This window comes from Gobius niger (genome assembly GCF_951799975.1).
Source record: "Gobius niger genome assembly, chromosome: 8".
Taxonomy (NCBI): domain Eukaryota; kingdom Metazoa; phylum Chordata; class Actinopteri; order Gobiiformes; family Gobiidae; genus Gobius; species Gobius niger.
In genome coordinates, this window is record NC_136859.1 from 15543517 (window position 1) to 15569094 (window position 25578).

Here is a 25578-nt window from a genome sequence, read left to right on the forward strand (position 1 = left end):
GTGAGTAATATTGAAAACCTGATGACTGTGGATGTTTGCATCAGACTCGAGGGATGCAATCATCCATCATAAGGACTAATGGTGTGCGGTGATTCAAAAAGCAGCTCATGAAATAGTTATCTCTCTTAAAGGTTTAGAATACTCATTAATTATTGAATGGTCTAGACGGCTTGATAGTTGGCTGATGAAACATGTCACCATCTTCTCTATACAAATGTGTTCCAGAATGTCCTGTCAGCACCAGCAACTTTATGCAGATGCAAACTTAAATGGGAACTGAACTTTTGTTTAACATTAATCCAAAAGTCTAATTTTAACTGGTTAGAAATACCTGTCACAAATATATAAATTATGCAAAACAACTTAAGTCTTTCTTTGTTTAAACCTCAGACTGTCTGCTTAGTTTTAACTGTTTAAGTTTACTTTAGTTTTGTATGACTAGTTTTGGTTACCAGCTTAAAAATTAGGAACAATACCCCCAAAAATATGGGTTTAAGCCTAAGCATTGCTAATTTTTAAGATGGTAAACAAAACCTTTGAAACTTAAGTAATTTTGTTTTTTGCTTAGGAAAACAAGGAAAACAAATACATAAATAGTTAAATCTACTTAGTTACAGTGACACCTGATGGAAAACCACGGAAATTGTTTTTAATAAAGAGCCAAAAGCATCGTCTTAAAATGATCATTGTCGGCAACAACAAAACATTCAACCCATAGATTTAAATCTTTATTTAAAAAACATATCTCATTTCAAATATTTCATTCGCACACAATTTGATGAACATCTTCCCTCATTGTCTGCTCGCAAAGAGCATTTCAGATCATGTCTGGTACCAGACAAATTACATGTTTGTCAATCAAAAACACTGTAAGTGTTTTAATAAAAACTAAAGGATAAAACTCTGTTTTAATTCCAGGCAAGTGTGGACAAGAACCTGTCAATCATGTCAAAGGAGCGTGCTGGTTGGTCGTAGGGTAGAATGTGCCCACCTCCTCGAATGATGACCTGTGTGATTGAAGACACAACATTCATCTCTGTGCTGTTACACGTACCGCTTACACTGCCCTTATTAATACAAGTACAGACCTGGAAAAACTCTCCGACTTGTCGAACGTAACCTGCTACCTCTGTGTCACTGGGCTGAACCTTCCAGGGGAATCGAGGAGCCTTTTTGTACTCTGACGCTCCAGTCCAGTTCACTGTGGGCAGGAATCTCTCAGTGAGAGGCGCAGCGACGATCACGTCCAGCTGACCACTGTAGATCAACACCTACATCATTCAAAAGATAAAACATTCTTTTAGTCTCATTTAAGGTCTGATCTTTTTAAAAGACATTTTGGTCCACAGGCTTTACAAGACAGGAGATTACAGTCTGAAAAAGTGCGTGTGCATGCGTAACATGTGTTACAGTCTAAACCCCTACTTTAATCATGCTGCAGTAGTTTAGTCCATATTTAGTCTTTGTTTCATACTGTTTTTTAGGCCAAAGAAAAAACATGCTAAAATATAAACTGCTAAACTAATATTAGAATCACAGGCTCTAAACTACATGGCTAGCAGCCTGTTTGTGGTTGCAAAGGAAATTGTACAGTGTAATTAATTGCTACTTTTGTAATTTGTTCCGTGTGACCATTAAATAGCTTTTACAATTTGATAACAATCGGGTTATCAAATTGTAATTTCTTTCTTTAACACACAGTAAAATGAGGCAGTAGAGGCCTTTACCCTGTAGTTATCCATGAGCACCCCCAGCCAAGGCTTGATGCTCTTCATGACGTCCTGCAGCAGATGTTTCTCCACCTCAGAACCATCGTGAAAGGTCAGGTTTCCCACATGAATGGCCTGTCGCACTGAAGGCAGGGTCACAAACTGCCCAAAATATTCCATATCCTCAGGCTCCTAAAGAATACATTTGAATTTAGCAGTTAGTCTTACACAATAAGAGGAAAAGTAAAATTTTACACATTTTTATTATTACCAATGTATAAATATTCACTATTCAGCCTTTGTCATTTTGATATTAAAGTACATTTTGTAATTTACCTGACATGTCATGTAGTTGTAGTAGTTGGTGCAGCCAGTAGCATTTTGGAAAAAGGACGGATACGGGTCTACGTCACCGTTCAACAGCTTATCAAAGACCTAAGAGAAAGTAAAATCTACAACTTTAACCGCAGCTGTAAATTACAACATAATAACTATATCACAATAATATAATATTATTATTTTACTATGAAAGCGTCGACCCATTTCTGCTGCTGGATGAGTTTGACTCCCAGGTCAGTCTGCTGAATGACATACTCCTTTTGCAGTTCGTCAATCATCCCAGTTTGGTACAGGAACTCTCCGTAACCACCAAGCATCTATAACCATAAAAAGACAGAAAAACATGGTAGTTTAGAAGGGAATATTTAAAGCTAATATGGAAGATCTTTTGTGACTTCGAGAAGATTACTATTATTAGTTTAGATTCAAAGTAAAAGCGTAACACACACTCACCAACTCAGGATCACACAGTCCATCACCAATCGCCATCCCTTTGAAGTTTATCTTAATTTTGGCAGTGGGATTATTCTTGTGGATGTAGTAAGACACGGCGGGGACATACTTTCCAGCATAGGACTGCATGACAAAAAACAGCATGGTTTGTACTGATGAATTAAATAACTTGAAATGAGGCGACAGAGAGACTGATCTGGGTGCACATCCAGTCAGATTCTCTGTATTCATCAAGTAGTATAGGGCTAAGTAGTCGTCTAATAACACTCTTTTTGTATCTATGTGAGAGTAATACCCACAATGATAATGCAGGCTTGTAACCTTATTTTCTCTATTAAATTTAAATTATGTAAAGTATATGGTTATGGAAGATTAATTGACAAGTGCTTTCATACATTCGTCAGACTTCTGTTGATGAGCTATAAACGTATGAGAAATTCATTTACTAAAGAAGCTTCAAATACTTATCTCAACACATTATGATTCATCCACATCTTTTGTATTGCATGTCTAGCTGGTCTCAGGTGTATAAAACATTGTTAAAACCACTTGAATCATTGCATTAAAGAGCCTTTAAAAGTTATGATATAAACCTCGTCAGTACCATCACTGTGAGGTAAAAATCAAATATAAAATGTTGACTTTCGAAAACATTAACTTTAATTAAATGTGGGTTCTGTTTATTAAAATAATCCATAACAAAGCTGCTCCCCCTTTGTGTCACACTGAGCCACGCGGTCGACGTCAGAGGAGAGTGGAGCGTTCAGAGACGCAGAACCACATTTGGTCAACAATTTTTTTTTTCTTATAAAGCAGCGAACACTCTTCCAAACTAAATTGTTTCATGCACAAACTATTGTACATTTACACCCCTGAGTGGTTATTATTATCAAAGCAAACCTGTACGCACTGAATGGCGGTGACATGAATGGTATGGTGAGTCAGTGACATGGTGAGTCTCCTGAAGTGTTTTTATGAATCTTCTCCATGTATTATTCTGTATATATTAGTAGTAATTTGGTATAAATATCATAGGCTTTTTTAAGTGTCTCTCTTTTTGTGTATTTCGTGCATTGTCCCTGATCAAACACAAACAATTCAGAATTCAGGTTCAGGTTTGTCTACGTTTTTGTACCTGTCCCTCTCAAATAAACCAAATAAGAGGATAAGCGATAGAGAATATGGCTATAAACAAACAAACACACACCTAAATTAACACATGAATAAACTTGCTTGTACCTCTCCAGTTGCATAAAACTCATTGTCTTGATATTCTGGGAACATCTGGAAAAACTGTGTGAGAGCACTTTGAGAAAGCAACAAACAAGGGAGTTAGTTTTACTTTGAAGGGTTACTGTGAATATCAAGTTTCTTATAAAATACAGACTTGTACAAGTCACGGCCAACATCGTCTTGATTCTGAGCAAAACCTGCGTCGTCATCTGTGAAGCTGAACCCCGTGCCAACCTAAAAGAAGAACAAAGACATGACAAAAAGAGAAATGACCAGAGAAACATAAATCACTTGTGAAAAAAAAAATAGCAATTAGGTATTTTTCCAAAGTCAATGCTAATCAGAAATACCTACCGGGTTGTCAATGTACAGCACAGAATATCTGGAAGTCCAAGCATAATCTCTCATCCCAACTACAAAAATACAACAAATGAGTTTAAAATAGAGATTAATCCCCTGCACAACATCGTCAAGTTTTGTTTTTTTCATTACCCGTCATGTTTTTGAAAACCACATATGGTCCATGTTCCACAAACAGACCAAACAGCGAGGTGCCCCCAGGACCCCCCTGAAGCCACAACAGAACAGGAGCATCGTCTCGGTTTGCCTGTGCACAAAAGGCCAGTGTGTCAGCGCCCTCTTGTGGTTATCATGGTTCATTGTGGAGACTCCTGACCAAGATGTCGCATTTTTATGGAGGTCTTCTTTGTAGCATTTGACAATAAACGTGATTGAAATTCCAATATATTTCTACTTAATTAACCTCTTACCTCTCGCCTGAACCAAGCACATGTTGTCCACTTTGGCTTCTTTCACCCAAATCTAAAAGCTTCTTGAAAAATGCAACAAAAAAAGTGACAAAAACAAAAAGCCAAAAAAAAAGCATTGCAAAAGCCACAAAAAGTAACAAAACAGCCACAAAACAGAGACGAAAACACACAAAACCGCTTCAAAAATGTGACAAACGCGCTGAGACAACAAGTTACGATAAGTTTTGTAGGTCTCGGTTTTCAAATGAGGCATTACTCTGTTACTCTCTCCAGTCGAGAAGCTTTTAGATTTGGGTAAAGCCGGACTGGAAAATGTCCTTGGTTAATAAAAGAGGTTAATAGAAACCTGAGTGCATAAAGAACCTATATGGAGGAAGTGTTTTCTGGTGATGAAAAACTATATTCAGCTTTCTAAATGTTACTTTCACTTTCATTATTGCAAATGAAATACAGCATAAACACTTCTGTGCAGACACAGAGTAAATTATTTTTTAAAGTGATCTTTTCAGAATAAAGACAAGTCCAGTCCATCATAATAGCCATTCTTTTGCATTTTGTGTTTCATGAATAGTTAAATGCAACATCCCTGTAAGGAGTCTATGAAGTGTGTGGATTACATTCTCCCCATCCTATTGTGGGTTCTTGCAGTTACCTCTTACTGTGTTTGGTGAATTAGTCATTACTGAAAGGTTGCTAGTCAGTGTGTGTCTGCGGGTTATGACGAGTAAGCTACTGTCGACCTGGCCCAAGAGAAAAAGGGGAAATTAACTTTTTAATGTTTACTGATAAGGCTACTGAAGTGGCAAATGTCTTCACTGATTTCCAATAAACGTGAGCAGTATCTATCAAAAGATAAAGACAAAACATAAGAGCCTGTAATCAAGACATATACTGTAGGTCCTTTTCTGTGGATTTCAAGAAACTGCTGACTAAACTCTTGTGGTGTGTTGTTTACAAGGGGAGAGGACATTGTGCGTACCATATAAGCAGGGACGAACCAAAAGAAGAGGTTGCTGTTGTATTTCTTGTTGACTGTGAAATATCCAGCGTAGCTCTTCACGTTGTCACCTGGCAGTTTCCCAACCAAGCTCAGTCTTTTGGCTGTAAAAAAAAAAAAAAAAGAAGAAGAAAAGTACAGTATGCAGCAGTTCCCATAAATAAACTTTGGTATCTCCCTTTCAATCTCCTTTTCTCCCCACTGATCTAAAAACAACCAAACTGTGGCGCCTGGGCCTCTTCGGATGGCAGTCAATGTCATCTGCAATTTTAGACATTATTCATTTTCATAAGAGAATTTAATTTACGCTTTAGTAATGCATTCAAGTTAGTCATTTTGTAGATCAATCATGGTTTACAGCCAATTTAGAGAGTTTGGTCATGTGAAGGTCCATCTTTTACCTTTTAAACACTGAGTTTTGTCCTGATTTGATCTGGATCTATTCCAGGTAGGGTTTGGAGTGTCAAATATTATGAGGTCGTAGCTTTTATTAAAATGGTTGATACAATAAACAATGAGCTATGGGCTACCAAGGATCAAAATATGTTGCATACAATGTTTTGAATACCAGGCAGATTCTAAGCAGAGATCTATGGTAAAGTTTGTGGAGATAGTTGAGTACCTTCATCTATGGCGCCCTTCTCCAAGTAAGGGGTGAGGAACAGAGGGGAGCCCGGGTCGACTCCACTGGGGGGGCTCACGCGGTGGTGCTTATTGCAGAAAAAGGTGGAACAGCCCCTGGAGTGTGCAGCCTCAAGCGAAAGAAGCCACAGTAACATGAAGCCAAGAGTTTTCTTCAGTGTCCTGCAGATATGTACAAAATGGCGATCAAATTTCAAACTCAACAAACACCTCAGATTAATTTACAAGAAAGAAGAGAAGCAATGGAGAAAAGTGTGTGAGTAAAGTGTTAAAGTACCCCATTTTCTGCTGTCCGCTCCGTCCTCTTCATAAGTTGTGGCTGTGCTGCTAACAGTGGAGTGGAAGAGTCACATGACCAGTTTGCAATCATGTGAACAGTCACGTGATCGGCCTTTGGTGCGATTATGGATTTTTTTTATTCTAGCAGGCTGATTCTCCCACCATCGTTATGAAATCATATAATCCCTACTTGTGTGTTTAAATGTTGCGTTAAGCTTATTTGTTTGGCTTTCCCCCCACAGCAGAAATTACTTCCAATATTTTCCTTAATGTCGAGCAAATGTCACAACTTCTTATACATGAGAATTGTAATAAATAAATAAATAAATAAATATAAACAACTAAATAAAACAAATAAAAAATGAAATAAATATGTCGGCAGCCCTTCCAGACGGAGCGATAACGTGCGCAAGAGTTCCGCCAGGTGGCGCGCTTGTCTATACTTTGGCGCGCTCGTCGCCGCCTGAGACAACATGATGGAAATAATGATAGAAAAGAAATAACATGTTACCAACTTATCCAGCTTTCCCTGCAGATAGTCCCTAGATGACACGCTTCGGAGAGGTTGTAGCAATTCTGTCGATGCTGTGAGAGGCGTCGTTTCTGGCAACCTACTTCCAAACTTTCTCTTTAAGAGGGCGCGATGCTGCTTAGTCTGTTTATCACTCCGCTCTAAACTGGCACATGGACATCCCGATTGGGCTTGGCACAACGGCACGACACCAGTGTGAAGCCTTTATTTTTCCATTAAGGAGTGCTCTGGGCGAAATGTTCCATAGAGCGCATTTTGACTCTTCATATTTATTGCGCCAACAGCGTTTGCGGCAGCGTGAGCTCCTGACGAGGTGAATGCACGCTGTGGCGAAAAGGAGGGCAGAGGAACCGCTGATTCAGACAGTCGACCCGCTATTTGGGCCAAATGAGACATGAAATCGAGCATTTCGAGGTGGAGCGCACGGGGACGTGAGGAACATGAGGCAGCCCTGGGGACGAGATGCTGTGAGCGCACCTTCAAGTACTGAGCCGTGAACGGACTGGTATGGCAGCGTCTAGTAACTCCAGCCTCTCTGGTTCATCCCTGTCTTCCGGTAAGAGTTCTCCCTGTACAGACTCAAATTGTGAATGCTATTATACCACATTCTAATTTACCAATATTTTTTCATGCTGACATGGAAAATCCTTTACTCAGCCCAGCCAAGTCTTTCTCTTCATCGCACAGTTTTGCTGATGAAGCTGCTCTTTGATCTTGGACCGTGTATATTTTGACAGTATGTTTACACGGATTCCAAAATAAGGAGCCTGTTTTTGCCACTGGTTTACCATGATTGATTATAGATTTCCTAATAGAGTTTTTATCCCTTCTTTGATCAGAACCAATTTTTGCACAACTAATTCAGCCACAAGAGGCTCCTTTTGCCAGCGCCAAGCCTTGTGAAAGGGATCATGTGAATCAAGGAGTCATCCACTGAAATCTAGACTAGTTAATGATGAATAGTTGTTCCATACTGAGGCACAACTGCTGATGAAAAAAGACCTTGACATAAAATTGGTTCTTGACATAAAAGTGTCATTTTTCTCAATTCAGTTTTCTTCTAGCCAGTGGAAAAAAGCAAGGTCTAAACTTCTTAATCAGTTCTGAACAACCTACTGACCACTTTCTGAAAATGTTTACTAAAATGGTTTGAATATTAAATGGTTGTATGCTGTAAATGAGAGTTGCGTGGTTCTGCTACATTTATCATAAGGTACAAGGGTTCTTAGCTCTGCACAGCTTTCATAGGATCCAGAAGCACTTATACATAGGCATTTCTGAAGGCACTGCCCAATAGAATCTCAGGCAGCGTTCCAGGGCCAATAGAGACCTCACTAACCACACTTTTCACAACGCATTATCCTATGAGGGTTTCAGAAAGCTGCATATTGACTTTTTTGGACCACGGCTGCTTCAGGGGAAAGTCTTTTCTCTCTGTGGTTTTGGAGGGTTGTCATTACCGTTGGGCTCCCAATATAATTATCAGAAGTTACAAGCTGAGCTGCTGCCAGGGGTTGTCAAGGGGGTTTGTATTTCAGATCTTTGGCACAAACAACTTTGGAATAATCTAGTGTTTAACACTCGAGAGTTTTGTATTGTACTTTGTTCTGGATTTGGTTACTGTAGCTTTGGTGATATATTGAGTTTGGTTTGAAATATTAATTGCTTGCAACAAGAGTCAGGCGAAGTGATAAACTGCGTTGTGGTAAGAGCAGCTACAAATAGAAGGGAGCAGTGGTTTGTTTAAATGTATGGAAAACTCATTGTATCATGTGACATTGTTTTATAACACAAGATTACAATCCAACTATAGTAAAGCTTACAAGTAAAGTTAGTGTATTTTGTGTCCGTCCCAAACAAAAAAATACACATAAATATATACTTTGTACATCCCCCTAGGGAAATTCGTTCTCTGCATTTGACACATCCTCAATGCCAACCTGTTGGAGCTGTGAGCAGCCAATAATGGTAAGAAACACCTGGCTGGAGGATTAACCTATTGTACATGTTTTTAGTGGTAGGGGAAACCAGAGTACCTGGAGGAAACCTACGCACACACGGGGAGAACATGCAAACTCCACACAGAAGGTGGGAATCGAACATCGCACTAGCTGTGAAGCACGAGCGCTAACTGCTGCACTGCCGTGCCGCCCAGTTGTTCTGTTTCTTACTATATGTAAGAAGGAGGTTGATTATCTGACAAGGTAATATTTATTATAGGGCTGAATTATTTATTCCAGGATGTGGAAAGTAGAACCACATGAGTTTAAGAAGTCTGTCAGATGAGAGATGAAGCATTTCATTTACAAACTCCTGCTTTATCAAACATTATATTGAAAATTACACATTGTAGTCATGTGATATCAGCAAACGGTCTCATACTTGTATCACCAGTGTGGTGCTTAATTTAATAGACATTTATTATATATATAACAATCATAACATACAATGAAACAATGCTTGTTATGCACAAAGACTTTTCCAGACCCCGGACCCCTCACTAAACCCCCTGAACATCCTCCAAACCCAATCAGTGCAACGCTATGATGAATTCATATGAAAAAAAAAAATCACATTTATAACATTGCGCAGTCCGAAAATATAATATAAAATAATTGCCAGATTAGATCGTTCTGATGCATCCGTTTAATGAAGCTTTGTTTTATTCATAGTCATTTGTAAAATTGTGTATTCACCTTAAATAATATATTTCTGGATTAGTGTTGGCTTATAGCACTGCAGCTTTATTGTGTCCTCTCTTCGCGATGATGCTTCTGGATCGTTCGCTGAGTGCTCTCGCATTCTTGGCAGACTCAGACACTATTGAAGAAGTGTAGCATGAGACCAGCAGCGAGCAGGAGCCCATCTACCCCACAGCTCTGGGAAATAAATGGAGGGATTGGAAATGAAAGTGTGGCTTCCTCTCTTGGTAGTGGCAGAACAACACCAGTGTAATATAGGCCCTTGAGGCATAAGGCTGTGTTATCTTTTCCACTTGGTTAATTCTTGTCCTTTTGCACTACATAATCAGCATCAGCACAAAGGAAAGTTCCCAAGTAATTTGGAAATGCTAATAACATAGTAGCTAATCCACAATTACAACAATGGCCCAAACCAAAATTACATGTAAAGCAATTTGACATAGCAACAGGACCTAAACATAGAGTTAAGGGAGGGTAGTGGTTAACATAGGTAGACAGAATGTGTCCTCAAGCGTCGGATGTATAGATCTAAATGAATGTTTGGCTCCATCGTATCCACAGATGGTGCCTCTGCTGTGGCTCTGTTGCAGTCAGCTCTGGCCATATTCTTCACGTGGTTTTCCAATGTTCTCTGTATCACTGGATAATTCGTGAGCTTGCCATGGGTTGAAAAATACGTGATGCTTAATGTCACTCCGAATGTTAGCTATTTTTTAAATACTTTTATCAGGTTATAAATTATTATCAAAGCAACATAGCATTTCTTAGCGGGATACTTTTTGTAGCGGAGAGATTTTATTCACAGAAGACCAGAGAAGACGTCAACTCTTGGGAGATACTGAGTTCATTAAGCATTCTGTTTGTCCCTAGTGCAAACAGCTGACGGTAATCTTTCTCTTCAGTTAATATATGATTGGTGAGTAATGAGAGCAACGCAATTAAGGAAGTTTGTCTTTGGGTAGGATGCCTGTGGCTGCTGCAGAATGTATTATTGATCATATGGCATAAAATCAAAAGATCCCGTTGTCCTCCAATGCATTAATGTATTTTTGCTCTACTTTCTTTGTTAACACTGCAGCACAGTAAAGACATTTGTCATTGAAAAGAATCAAAGAGAATATTTGGCAGCCAGCCACACAGAATCACATTCTTTAAATAAGCCGCAGTGGAATAAATCTTTTGGACTTGCCTGCGCAGAAAAGGGGGGAGAAACTGTTAGTGTCAAGACAATGGATTTTCTGAGGTTTGGCCGCACTCTCACACACACATCTATCTTGAAGGACATTTGTGATAAAATGACAAATTTCTGCTGCAGAAAGTCATGCAGCACTGTGCGGGTGCGTTGTTTTTACATGGAAACATTACACACTTGACTGGTGCATAAGGCATTGTCATTGTCATCATTGTAAGACACTGTTCTAGAGGCCAACAGGGATATTAATCAGGCAAACCACCCACTACATGAAGATTGAACAGCTAACCATAATAACAATGAGTAGGTTTGGCTTACAAGCTTACTGGCACAGAGTTGTTTCATCCTCCTGTACATGCAATAATCACTTCACCAACACATTGATACAAGGCCATGTGGCACAAAAAGGCACACAAATAGTATGCAGTGCTGATGAGGAGAACTGGCAACCTTTATTCCAATTCTTAATGATTGGATTACCTCTGAAAGTTCACCTTTCGTTAAATCAACCTGTCAGAGCATGACTAGGCTGACCAAAGTGGGTGAGGAAAAGTGTCTGTGTTTGAACATAGAGCTGTAATTGACAGAAGTTGACAGAAGCATTGAATGACTGCAGGGCAATCTCCAAATTGGCGGATCGCTACAGGGATCAGAGCAACTTTTATTGTCATTGTCATATATCACCCCGTTCTATTTTGCTGGAAATACTATATAAATATCACCTCAGCAACTCTGTAAATCAAAACATATATGAACACTTTAGGTAAAAAAAAATTATCTCAATAGATTATAACTTTTCAACTAATCCAATACTTTGGCATAAAACTAGCCTGGATTTGTTAAGTGTGGTTACTGCCAAAGGGTTAAGCTTAAATGGTCTGATCATCGCAAAGGAATGTTATCTACTGGATCCACATGAATCATCAGTATCTCGCAGCCAAATGAAGGGCAAATTAGCCTTGGCAGCTGCCAGTAGATGTGTGTGTAACTACATTTTAAGGCAAGATAATGGCATGGGTTATTTAAAATGATTGTAGCCATCCTGATCTGCAATAATAAATCATTCAAAATGAAACACATCATTGTCATAAGCATCATTTACCAAACCACGTCAATGTAATGTCTCCATGGAGATACGTGTATACACCTGCTAACTCTTACTTATGCAAACGTTTTCTGAAATGGAGGATATTCGATTGAATCTAAGTTCTAAAGCATAAATTGCTAATGGTAACATTACATAGCATGGTCACATTTATATAGCGCCTTTCTAACTGCTTTAGGCACTCAAAGCGCTTTACATCAAGGATCCAGTCACCCATTCACAATCTCATTCACACACTAATGTACACAAACACTGGAGGCAAAGTGGGTGAAGTGTCTTGCCCAAGGACACAGCGACAGTGTGCACCTGCGGGATTCGAAATCCAAACCCTTTGGTCACAAGACGAACCGCTCCCAAATCTAATCACACTTGCAAAACTTGTCAGTAAAATCTTGATAACATTGTATACGTAGTATGTATAGTATGATGGTTGGTGTGTGAAATTAATTGACCTTTTGATAGATCTTTGTGTTTAGGGAAAGCGGCTGCGCAGAGTTAAGCCATATGTGTTATTACAGCGATAAGAAAACAGAGACATGAGCAAGATCCACTGGGAATTTCAGGCAAAATCTGTGTTTTTAATGAGCAGCAAATAACTTTTCTGTCTATTTTCAGACCCTGAAGATTACCAGCCGCCCATATGGAAGTCCTACTGTGAGTAATTTATTATAGCATATTAATAACCACAGAGAAAGAAAACAAAACAATAAAAAAAAGCACATGATATTTTAAAGCTCCTGCATACACAATCCCAAATCATGCACACTCTCCAAAATGCAAAACAGACAGAGTAAAATGGGTTATGCTTTGTTAAATGATTTCATCTCCAGAGTGGTTCATGTAAAATGGGGTCTTTTGAACTCCCACTTCATTATAATATGCCGTTGCTATGTAGGAGGAAGAAAGGAGGATTCTTTTGAAGAGGTGTTGCATAAGTTAAAGCAAAGCATGAATCATTTTAGATGTCGCTGGCCGTGATAGCGCCTGAAACAATTTAACAACAAAAGGAATCGCATTTTGCATTTTTATCATAAAAAACATTGTCCTCTTTCTGAAGTCACTTTGGGTATTTTTAGAGCTTGCCATGTTGCAGGAATAGCTGTTGCCCAGATCATGCTGCTCGGATTAAGTCTTGTCCAAAAAAATATGAAGATTCACAGCTAGAAGCTTCCCCACCCCTGCCTAGAGAATCTGCTTTGGGTCGACAACACACACCACAAGGCAGCGTCTTCATCCTTCTTCACAGCACGTCAATCCTCAACTGTTTTATTTTATTAATTCACTCATTAATAGCAAATTACTCTCTGCAATTATTCCTAAAAAATATATTTCAATGCAAACTGTAGAATATCCTGCCTCCACGAGAATCACAATGTATATAATCAGCGAACCCTCTACAAACATGTTCCCAAATGCACATTTTTGTGTAGTACATACTTTTCAGTCGTCTTTTAAATCATTATGCTCCTGGACATGCTTAAAAGATGTGAAGCTTGATTTTGAAATATACAGCAACCACACTACTTGCTAGTAGCATATACTCCATATTGTAACCTACTATGCGATCTTTGCCATGGTATTGACAGAATACAGGCAGGCTTTCGTTAATGTGAGAACACTTTTGTAAATATGAGCTGCAATCTTGTGACAATGCAATTGAACTCGTTTTGTAGTGATTACTGTGGTTCAGGCAAACAGCATAAAAGGTCTGTAATGGGTTTGCACTAATGCAGTAATACTGCGAGGTGCTGCTGGTGATTACTCCACCAGCTATTAATCCCTCACAAACATTTTCTCTCTGCTTCACTTATTTACTATTCAGTACAATGTGTTCATATTAAATAAAAAGGATTGAGAACAACAGTAACACAATATCTAAAAAGTATATTACGTTACTTATAATAGAATACATGTTGGATACATTTGTTATTTTTTGTGCGCAGTGTACCAGCTTCAACAGGAGGCACCAAGACCAAAGAGGGTTACATGTCCACAGGAGGTCAGTACTGTTACTATTTGTTGTGTAACAGTATCTTGAGTTGTTTTCTCATAAACTCATGAAGTACTATTTTAATTTTTTTATTAAAGCAGGTAGTCAATCATCAATTCATCTTCTTCGCACTAAATAAAAAGGATAAGTAGATTTACTCTCTTGCTTCAGAAACATTGAGCAGTGAGGCGGCATGTGGACCAGAGTAATCAGTTATTCATTGACTCAGAAAAGAAACACAGCCAGGTGTTCCCAGTGAAGCCTGCACCTGCGTGTTTATGACTACATGCATCCTAAAGCGGCACTGCAGCCTTCAGAACGAGATGCATATCTTGTTAGTGAAAGTTCCATGCATGATTATCCAACTATTAATAGTTTTTCAGAAAAAACAAAGACACTTCACTGTACATTTGGGGCCGATACAATTAGTGTTATGATTTCAGTGTATTGCAAACCAATAAGTAGTATGTAGTGAGTATTGCAATACCTCTACCTGGACTGAATTGAAAAATGCAGCACAAGTTGAGTTTCCAAAAGCCATTAATGTTTATTGGTCTGATGAATACAAACAAGTGATATAAAATAACATGCCATTTTACAAATATGTTAATTGTGTCATAATGTTTGGTTGGCCAATTGTTTCCACAAACAGTGCTGCCCTCTCCTATCCCTTTTGGCCTCTGTGAAAGCAGTGGAGCTCTGCAGCTTCATGTATATGCATGATGCCATTAAAGCATTGTGAAACAATAATGAATCGCAATACAAATGTATGCAGTTATAGTGATATAGACTTTAGTCATCTTACTATTATCAGGACAAAACTGCATCACGATATACAGTATCACAAAACAATGTTCTCACTGTCCCAGCCCTACAAGGTATACCCTAGTTTTCACTCGTCCATACTATGACTGTACATATACTGCATATGGAGCCAGTCTGTGATATGGTTTGTCTGTGGCTGCACTTTGAAAACAATGCATAAAGCAATTCACTGAAGCTTTCATGTCACTACAGTCATTTCTTCTCTGGGTTACAGATGGAAACAAGGCCCAAATACTACGGCAGAGAGTGAGTGACAATCTTTTGTAATATTTCTATTTCAGTATTTTAATGATTTAGTGAAAGGTAATGAAAGTGTAATGTTGTGACTCTGCTTAACATTTCACCAAATAAATAGAATAAAATAGAAGCACTTATATTAATACAGATAATGTTATCGTTTAAGAATACACCCGCCAAAAATGATCTAACAAACATGTGTCTTTGCTAAGACTTTACTGTTAATGGGACGTCTCCAACTTGTCTCCTTGGAGATGTTGACTAAAGGCAGCCAAATATGAGATTTAAGTAGGTTAGGTCCTCATCCAAATAAATGTTTTGATTGCCACAAAGTAGCATCCTCTGTGTAGAAAGTAGGAAGAGCTTCTCATTTGGGTTGCCACTATCCAAATGCTTTGGTCACATGTTGTATCTATCAACAATAATGTCACATGTTATTCCCTTTAGATTTCATGGTATCATCTCTCGAGAAAATGCGGACCAGTTGTTGGATGGAGTGGAGGGAGCTTACCTCATCAGGGAGAGCCAAAGACAGCCAGGGACCTACACCTTGGCTTTAAGGTACTGGTCTCTGTAGTACAAATCAAATTGTTTTTGTATAGCCCAATGCAAATCCCTCTTTACTAATGACTATGTGGCAACTAACATGGGAAGATTTGGCATTGATGGCACGATTTTTGCGTTTTTCCAATTGCATTGGTAGACATTGTTGGCAAATTTGTACTGAATTACTAGATAATTTGCACATATATTTTGAGACTTTGACTTCAATCTAGCTTTACAAAACTGCATTGTTTCTCTGTGCAGGTTTGGACACCAATCACTCAACTACAGGTTATTCTATGATGGGAAGCACTTTGTTGGCGAGAAAAGGTTTGAATCAGTGCACGACCTGGTGACGGACGCTCTCATTACGCTGTACATCGAGACCAAGGCGGCAGAGTACATCGCCAAAATGACCACCAACCCCATCTACGAGCACCTGGGCTACACATCGCTGCTGAAGGACAAGACGGTGCACAGGCTGAGCCGAGCCCGCACCGAACCACGTCGAGTCACCTTCCAGAGGGATGAAAAGGTATGTTTGAATGCGGAAAGAATGTGTCATCAACTTAAAAATCTTGGTTATGTAGGGCCATGGAAAGAGCTTGGGGTTTTGGCGGAGCAATGTATGAGTAGGAGCCGAGTAGGGCAGAGAAAAAAGTCTGAAGTCCAGCTGACCGTCTCCCATGCAGAGAACTATGAGAGCGGCCTCAGATCACCCAGCGTCTCGTTGAGATATTGGGGTCTTTATATGCATTTGCCACCCTGCTTTGATTCCTTTACTTAATTACTCCAGCAACATCATTCATCATCTGGGATCATCATCAGTTGTTCATCTGTTCAAGTTTGTGAGATAAAATATTTCCTCAAAATCACGAGTTTATTCTGAATAGCCTCAGTCATGATGTTTCTATTTTAGGGGCAGTAGACAACTTTAATAGTTTCAGTCATATTAGAATTTCAGTTCAGATCAAAAGTATAGCACTGAGGAGAGAGGAGGCAGGTACAGCCAAGCGAGGAGCACGTTTCTGATCATAGCAGACTCATATCCAATCACCTGTGCGTGAACTGCTGACAGGTGGGCGTTTTCCCGTCATGCACGGGGCCATATAGCCTCTTAAAGGAATAGGCCACCGTTTTTCCATACTGAGATATGTTCTTACCTTAGCTTAGATGAGTTGATGCGTACCTGTCTTGTCTTTAGCGTTTAGCCTCTCCCAGCATTTTCCTATAGCTCCAAACTGGGGTGAAGTTAGAAGCTACCAAGCTCTTCCACGTTTTCCCTATTTAAATGCAGTTACATGAAAAGTTACACGATCCAAGTATAATTACACAAAATTAAACATGTCGATTTTCTAAGCGGATAAAAAGGGGTACTATATTGTAAGGCGGAATAATACCTTAGTATTAATACCTCAGTATGTAAAAATGGTGGCCTATTGCTTGGGGGAAATACAACGGCTGATGAAGGCGGCTGGTCTCGTTGCTTTCCATGCCCCACATGCCTGTAATATCAGAGCAAGTCAGACTGAAATCTAACCAGCATGCACCAAGCGTCTGCAGCCGGCTGTCAAAACTGCATCCGTCTGGCTCATCTTAAACGAGCCTAATATAAGCATTTTGCTCTACCCTGAAACAGAAAAAAAGCATCTTTCCAAAATGAAGCATGTTGCAGTTTTATTGGACAGTCCATATTTAACCTAAAAGGCAGGTCTTCTACGAAATACTAAAAGAGTGCACTTTCTTTAGGACCTTTGTATGAAATCCTTCCACTCAGCTGAACACTTATTTGTACAGGGCAAGGCTTAGACTGAGATTTGTCCTGGCAGTGGCAGCCTCTGGGTGAGTTTACAGCTGCCTCGCTTGGCTGGCTGTGTAATAGGTACTGATGACCAATGGGACTGGGACATCGCGCTGCCTGGATATCAGACACACAATCTCAGTTAGACAAATTGCACATTGTGTCGCATCAGTGCTTGTTGTTTGATTAAGTCTTTCAACACAGTGCCAGTGAATGAACAGTTGGTTATTTGGGGTAGATAACTAACCCACCACTAGATGGCAATAGACCAATTTATATTAGCATTGCAAGAGCGGATTTTCAAAGTCTGCACTGGTTGCAGCTTTTAGTAATGGTTCATTGTAAAAATAATAAATACAAATTCAGCTGAAAGATTTAGTCTCCATAGTTATGTGTCACTTTGACAGGCAGACTGACACTCAACATCACACTCAGTGAAACACTCAACACTTTCCACTTGATATTCTGTTTATGTTTCTGCAAAAGTATTTTTTCATTCATGTGCATCCCTTGGCATGTCGTCTTTTAGGATCTAATGTTCTTATTCCCTGTTTAGAAAAAAATATTCTGTGATATCCAAGGGTGTTGAACTAGTTTCTTCTAGTAGTTGCACATTTGTTTGAACCAGATTTATTGAACAGCACCTATCATATGCCTTTCTCACAAATAATGTGAGGCCTAAAATTTAAGGGACACAATAGTCTAAGTTTGAAAGTTGGTGCTTTTGCTTTTCTGTTTTAGTCTCTTCCCTTTGGACCATCAGAGGCTCTCCTTTAATACATACAGCTTATTTATTCAACCTGCATTCATTTTATGTTTATAATATTCTTGGATATATGCTGTGATTTCCTTTCTGAGTGGCTTCAGTTGCTTTGACCAGATCATACACAAAGTTGTTTGTTTTTTCAAGACATTTATCGAAGAGAAGAACAAGCTCCTTCCATTTACAAACAGATAAATCCTCCATTGGAAACAACCATACATTTTGTCGCTGATATATAGCGTGGCCTTCTATCCATCACGTTTTGTTGTGTTGTTGTTGTTTTGTCTATAATGCTGGTAGTTGTCTCTTACTTTCTCACTTTGTCTCAACTCACTATGCAATTTTCTCATGAACGAAGTCTCCAATTGTCAGACCCCGCTCAGCTGCGCAGCCACAAAGACCCACTGGAATAAAAGAGCCAAGACTACGACGAGAAAGCAGAGATTGTTGTTTGACCACCTTTTGTGTCCGTTCTCGCGAGCTCTCTTTTAAGCAACAAGAAGCCATCTGCCCACAGACAAAAGGCCTTCCTCGCAGGGCTGAAATATCTCAGAGCCCTGTTGCCTGTCTGTCTCCTTAGAAATCCAGCTCAATGCGAGGCGTGCCGTGGTATGTGTCTTTTTAAAGAACCACAATGAATAATAGTTCACCTGTGCTGTCACTCCGAAAACTATTTAATGCTGTCCTGTAGAAGTAGAGAACTTGCTTGTATACAAAAATGATGTGCCCCTTCCCTCAATGTAAATTTGATTGCATTATGAAACTTTTTCTTAGGTATTTGCTCACACAGTAATGTTTTTGCTTTTTAGGCGTGATTGAATTAGGGAATGGACATATGACAAACATAGCAACAACCCCCCCTCTGGGCTCACACTGCAAAGATTTCCAAATAAGCTTCTAAGATTCAGTGTGGATTTGGCCAAGATTATTGTCCGTGTAAAGATTAAGGATTAATGGGTCCCAGTTCCAGCTGGTCTGGGACACTGGTGCTCTTGAAAGGATGTGTGATTGGCAGCAGTGGTCTGGAGCCCTGGAGTGTCTGGAGGATCCAGTCTGAGCGGCAGTGCAGAAAAAATTCCTCTGAGCAAACATGGCATAACTGGAGGTCAAGATCTATTTGAATTTGAAGGACACAGGCATGTCAGATATGTCAAACTGAAGAATCCGCTGTCGGGCACTGTGGCCTGTTTGCAGATCTCTGTGCACTCAGAGCAGAGCATTATGCCGAGTTAAGTGAGGAGGAGTGTGTCCGGAAGGCAGTCTGCTAATGGGAGTGCTCTGGTTTGTGAGAGGGGCATCCGCTCCATTGATCCTGCTTTACAAAACTGTTGAGCTGAGTAGAACAGTTCTGACAGCACTCTCAGCTTGTGGCCCCTCCCCATCAGGCTGCTCTCTCTCTCTCTGCTCTGTGAATGTGTGAAAGAAGATCATTGTGTGAGGCACACTCCTGCCCTCAGGCCGCCCCCTACCCTCTGCTCTACTCACCCTACTGCAGTGACCACTTTGAGAGCAGAGCAGATGCAAAGCCATCCCTGGGCAGGCTGTCAGCAGACACTGTCCCCGGTTAGAGGGGGCTGAAGTTTGTCTGCATAGTTTATTTGTTTCCTACTCCAGAAGACATGGTCAGTCTGTGGGAAGCGTAACAGTTTGCCATGGAAGGAGAGCTGGTATCTCACAGGGCAAAAAGGCACGAGAGGAAGCTCCTGGCTCTGGCGCTGGGAGTCAAACTCGGGAGCAAGGAAACCCTTTTGTGGAAACCTATTAAACTGCTGGCTTCCTACCCACAGATAACATCCCCTGTGGTGCGCAAGACTGCACTCAAAGATGCTACAGAGAAGCAGTGTTCTTATGAGAAGATTCATAACTTCAAGGTAAGGGACAATATGTTTTATAAACTACATTTTTATTGACTCAACAGCAACTAGCATCACTTGTATAATATTTTTCAATGAAGCACATAACAGTACATACACAGTTCACAGATAGGAGTGCATAGTCTTGTAATAACACATGCAGCTGACGGTCTGATGCACTTAAGCTAATGGACACACTTTTCAACTAGGCATTAAAACAAGAGATCATTGATTCAGATTGATTCCCAAGCTCTCCTTAAAGTTACAAAATCCACACTGGCCACATTTAAAATAGATGCGTTACAATGCAGTACACAGTAAATAATGCAGTAATTAGCCCCAGGGAACCTTCTGCATTCTTTCAGCTTAGCTTCGGCTTCAGTTACAAGTTCATAATGACCACACGCTCTTTTTATGGTGCTTACTTTCTGAAAGTGCACAGAAAGCCTGCGTTTGCCAGCTGCTGTTGTCTCCCTCTTCACTCAGCGCTCTTCTGAAGGCTTTTGAAGATTTCAGGTGTTTGTGTGCATGTGTATGTGCAGGTGGGGCTCCATGTTATCAGCGCTCATAGTGTCTGCATCTGTTATTTTGGCTTACCCCAGTGGCTGCATGCTCATATCTGATTGCCCAGAAGCAGATGCCAGGCACCTTGTAAATCCTTTAATCTACATTGTAAATACAAATTCTCTACTTTGGAGCCTTGTCTGCTCTGGTCCTGGGGGCTAAAACGTATGGGTAATTGCTCACAAGTGTCTTCCTTCAGCTTACTCCTTATAGATATTCATACACAAAGTAATTTGAAGTCACGGATAAAAGCAGAAGAAGAAGATCTTTATTTATATAGCGCCTTTCACTGACATAGTCACAAAGCGCTTTACATGAGACAATTGTACATTCACTCCATACTTGGCAGCATCAATAAGTACATACAAAAGGGAAATAGATCACAATTAACCTCTTAAACCCCACCGTAACTGGGTACATTTTCTACAGTTTGGCTTTACCCAAATCCAAAAGCTTCTTGAAAAAAGCAACAAACTAGTGACAAAAACAAGGATGAAAATGCAACAAAAAAACTGACAAAAAGCGGCAAAAGGGTGACAAAAATGTGCCGGAAAAGCAACAATAACACAGTATACCAGTGACAAAAATACGACAAAAGAGTAATGAATAACTTAATGAAAAGGCAACTAAAACACAACAAAAATGTGACCAAAGAGTGACAAAAACAGGACGAAAAAGCGTATAAAAAAGCAATGAACAAAAGCAATGAAATAGTAAGAGGTTAAGAATGTGTGCAAAATTCAATCAAATGCAAATGTGTGATGTCATCTGAAACCCAATGGAAGCAGTACAGTATCGTCTGTGTCTGTCTCTACAGGTGCACACATTCAGAGGGCCACACTGGTGTGAATACTGTGCCAACTTCATGTGGGGGCTCATTGCTCAAGGGGTCCGCTGCTCTGGTAAGTTTACAATGCACATTTTCACACTTGAAAATGAAAGTCATGGATCACATAAGAAACATACTGTGTAATCTGTAGCTGTCATGTGTTTGTTGCATAGCCACTCTTTATAACAACAACTCTCAACCATGTTTTATCAGTTTTTCCTGAATCGTTAATGTTAGAGAATTAACAATGGTGCTCGAGAGGATAGATGAAAAATAGGCAGCAGTCTGGATGGCTTATACAGGAGAAGTTTATTTACCATCGTTACTGGACCCAGAGACATGAGCTTGAGACATTGTGCTAGTCCTACCATTCAAGTCTGTGTATGCTTCCACAGAAAAGGGATAAATGCCCTCTCGAGCGTCATACTGATATGCAGGCGAGTGGGCGCCTGAGCACCACAGTCAAGGCTATGACAGAGATAGTACGACTGTACAGCTTGACCCACGGATAGTACGAGTTAACAGCTTGACCCAGTATGATAAATAGCGATTTAATGTTATCCTCTAACAGTTAATACTGAAACATATACTTCAAGTAAATTGACATTAGTACATGAATTATACCTTTGTGCAGTTAAAAATACTGCACAAAGGGATGTATATTCTCTGTAACATAGCACAGAGCAAATATGCACTCAAGGCTACTAATCACAAGAATCTACAGTAGCACAACAACTGGAGATGCTTCCCTGGCTGCTGTACTGTGGACGTCCCCTACTCTCTGCCCCAGCAGCAATGAAGGCTGGGTCAAATGCAGAGGACAAATTAAGTGCTGTACACATCGCAGTGCAATTTTAGAGCCCCTTAAATCACAAGACTCAATAACTGCAGTTCAAAGTGGTCGGCTCGGTTGCTGTCTCCGTAAACAGAGGTCTTGTTGTTGGGACATTTGCCATGCTGATAAGCCAGAGGCAAACACTGCTATCATCAGACACCTCATGTGCTATGGGAACCAGTGCAGATTTCTTTGTCCTCTTTTAGTCTGGGGCTGGTCTTTATTTATACTGATCTCCTGTAGTAAAACTTAGGAATGAGGGCATCGGATCTTGCCGGTTAAATTACTGTTTTTCATTGGCATTAGGTTGAAGAGGCCGTTGTCTCTCACCCGTCTGCATATTTATTTTCACACAGTCTCGTCTTAGCCAGCTGTCAGCATGCCTCAAGTAACTACACAACAAGAAAAGCCAGGCCACTACTGTCACAACGTCCTCTGTTATCTCTGTGAGTCAGTAGAGTCGAGCTGCGTCTATGCTGTCGTTTATCACTGACTCAAAAAAAAAACATTTTCAAAGTGCTTTAGGCCTGCTGTGTCATGTTTTCACTCTGAGCCACATCTCATCATCTCTCTTGCTCCCCCCCTCCTCCTTTTAGATTGTGGGCTAAATGTACACAAACAGTGCTCCAAACTGGTGCCCAGTGACTGCCAGCCGGACCTGCGCAGGATAAAGAAAATCTTCAGCTGTGACCTCACCACCCTCGTCAAAGCTCATAACACGACACGACCAATGGTGGTGGACATGTGCATCCGCGAAATAGAACTCAGAGGTAAAGCTACTGCTAATATTATTGTGATTGTCAGCATTTTGCACTGGTCCCAGGTCTGAACGAATGGATACAATGCAATACGGTTAAGATTAGGGCCATATTAGACTCCTAAAAGAACCAGTGACTAATTTAAGTAAGATTAGATTGAGTGCTGTTGTATATTGTATAGTAGAAAGATTCATTTCTCTCTTTATAATCAAATCAATCTAAAGTGTCGTGTAGCCAGAAATATTTAAGTAAGAATTGGATTTGTCAGATATATATATATTTCTTTTTTTTTTTTACAATGGTTGCTCTTCTTGTCGCAACCTGCCACATTACTGTGACTGGACTGTGCAAAAAGGTTCATGTTTTACAAAACAGTACAGGGATGTAAAGCATTGCTTATTTATAACCATACTACAGAATGAGGGAGCTGCTTTGGGAGAGGCATTTGATGTGAAAACCTAAGCCAATTCACAATATGAGTCCCTGCATGCTTGGAACGCTGGTGATATGCTGCAGAGGCATCGCTCGCAGGCAAAAATACAAAAGGGGAAAATAGATGAGCTGGAGCTTAATTAACATGGTCCCCAAATTTGAGTGAAGCCACACTCATTCTTTCATGTTTTGTTCCAGGCATGAAATCTGAAGGTCTCTATCGAGTTTCTGGATATTCAGAACACATAGAAGACGTGCGACTCTCCTTTGATCGAGGTTTGTTGTGTCGAGGTCCAGATTGTAAAATAAAATGCAGCATTTATGAAACAAATCAATGATAATATTGTTTCAAAGACTAAAGACCCAGCCATATTGTTTATAAAAGTACCCATATTATTTAATTTCATTTTGCATGGATTTATGTTTCTTTTTTTAACCAAACAGACGGCGACAAGGCTGACATCAGTGCCAGTGCCTATGCAGACATCAACATCATTGCAGGGGTTTTAAAGCTGTACTTGAGAGACCTTCCCATTCCTGTCATCACGTTCGATTTGTACTCCAGATTTATTCAGTCTGCCAGTAAGAGCATTTCTATCTAAGGCATCGCATCTTTTTTTTTTTACATTGCTCTAGTGCTAATCATTTTAATACATTATCAGAGATTCCAGATTCTGAGTCTCGACTGGAGGCTATTCACGAAACTCTTCTCCAGCTGCCCCCTGCCCACTACGAGACGCTACGTTACTTAATGGCTCATCTCAAGAGGTAAACTGGTTTATGTGACATCATAAAATTCTGAAATTCTGTAACAGAGGTTGCCTTCAAGCTGATTTATGGTTAATACCTCAGTGATTACTGTGCCCATTCATATCATACAAACCCTGGTTCTATTTCAGCATTAAAGATAAAAAGGTTCGAAGCCTTAAGCATAACGGCAGATTTGTGGAACGAATCTTTAACAATTGTAGTGGAAATTGGAAAAATAATAATAACTTTGTGTTTGCATGTAGCACTAAACCTATATAAATTTCGTTAAAGCACTTTTCTTCTTTCACAAACTATCTCTCCCATAGAGTCATCATATCTAAAAACATGTACAATAGACCAGGATAAATGACTGTGTTTGAGAGTGTGAGTGGGGGATATTAGCCCAAGGCAACAATCCGGCGTGGTGTGTATACATGCATGTATCCATGTATGTTCATTAACATGCACTGTCCTGACCAAATAAACCAAAACATAATACTCTCCATTTGAGACAAATATGATCAAATTCTGGAACGGGATGCCAAACTATCTGATTACACAAGTCAGCATGAAGATTTACTGTTTTCTCTTATTCTGCAGGGTGACAATGTGTGAAAAGGACAATTTAATGAGCGCGGAAAACCTGGGAATCGTCTTCGGTCCAACGCTCATGCAGCCTCCAGAACTAAATGCCTTGACGACACTCAACGACATGAGGCAGCAGAAGTTAGTTGTGCAGCTTATGATTGAGCACGAAGATGTTTTATTTTAGGAACATAAAATTAGAGTGACCACCTGAGAAAGTTGGAAAAGTGAGACACGGTTTGAGATGTGATGGGACATAATGGGACGGACTTGAGAAATGTAATTGTTTTGTTGGACGAAGACCCTAGAACCAATTTTTTATGTTTTAGCCCAAAACACAAATCGCTATAGCAATAGGTCACACAATATTGTACATTTAATGCTAGGAGTATGGCTGTTATGTCATTCTGTATGGTATAACTTTTACATCATTCACTTGGCAAAATTATCTAAATAGATAGAATGGGAGGAACAAGACCTACGGCTACGCATGACATCCAAAAGAGTGACAAGCGGTTGCCCTTTTTACAATGGAGAATGAGGATTATTTATTTTGAAAAAATCAGGAAAAAAATTCTGACATGGATGTTTTTTGTTGTTGAAAGTGTGCTGCTGTATCAGTTGGTTTCTCTGATTTTTATACTAAGATTTTGTTTGTAAAAATAGCTGTCCCTCCAACTTTGCATTAAGTGTCACTACCTGGTGTAGATCGTCTTAATGACAAAGCTGTTATAATCATTTTAACAGATCTTTGCTTGATTTTTTTTGATTGTTTAAAATTATAACAAAGCAGCATGACTATTTCGTATGAAGGAATGGACTGTCTAATTGTGAAATATGTACCATAACCATGGCAATTG

At 39.8% G+C, this 25578-nt stretch overlaps 2 protein-coding genes across 3 annotated transcripts; one reads left to right on the forward strand and one right to left on the reverse strand.

Annotated features, from left to right (window-relative positions):
- Window positions 1-728: 728 nt before the first annotated feature.
- On the reverse strand, window positions 729-7058 carry cpvl (carboxypeptidase vitellogenic like). 2 transcript variants are annotated; one of them, XM_079560827.1, is made up of 14 exons: window positions 6934-7058; window positions 6421-6467; window positions 6124-6305; window positions 5484-5605; window positions 4227-4341; window positions 4089-4147; window positions 3889-3968; window positions 3741-3807; window positions 2502-2624; window positions 2234-2365; window positions 2046-2144; window positions 1728-1901; window positions 1089-1271; window positions 729-1007 (listed from the first exon to the last, which is right to left on the reverse strand). In XM_079560827.1, exons 2-14 carry the CDS (start codon window positions 6423-6425, stop codon window positions 909-911), a joined length of 1440 nt encoding a protein of 479 aa, XP_079416953.1. In that variant the 5' UTR covers window positions 6426-6467; window positions 6934-7058; the 3' UTR covers window positions 729-908. The 2 variants fall into 2 exon arrangements, with proteins under 2 accessions (XP_079416953.1, XP_079416952.1); XM_079560826.1 differs by having other exon boundaries at window positions 6927-7051.
- Window positions 7059-7368: 310 nt separating this feature from the next.
- Window positions 7369-25519, forward strand: chn2 (chimerin 2). The gene is made up of 13 exons (XM_079560828.1): window positions 7369-7510; window positions 12569-12607; window positions 13897-13952; window positions 14983-15014; window positions 15453-15566; window positions 15813-16083; window positions 19900-19983; window positions 21347-21431; window positions 22790-22963; window positions 23582-23659; window positions 23828-23965; window positions 24046-24151; window positions 24734-25519. Exons 1-13 carry the CDS (start codon window positions 7462-7464, stop codon window positions 24903-24905), a joined length of 1398 nt encoding a protein of 465 aa, XP_079416954.1. The 5' UTR covers window positions 7369-7461; the 3' UTR covers window positions 24906-25519.
- The last annotated feature ends 59 nt before the right edge of the window (window positions 25520-25578 follow it).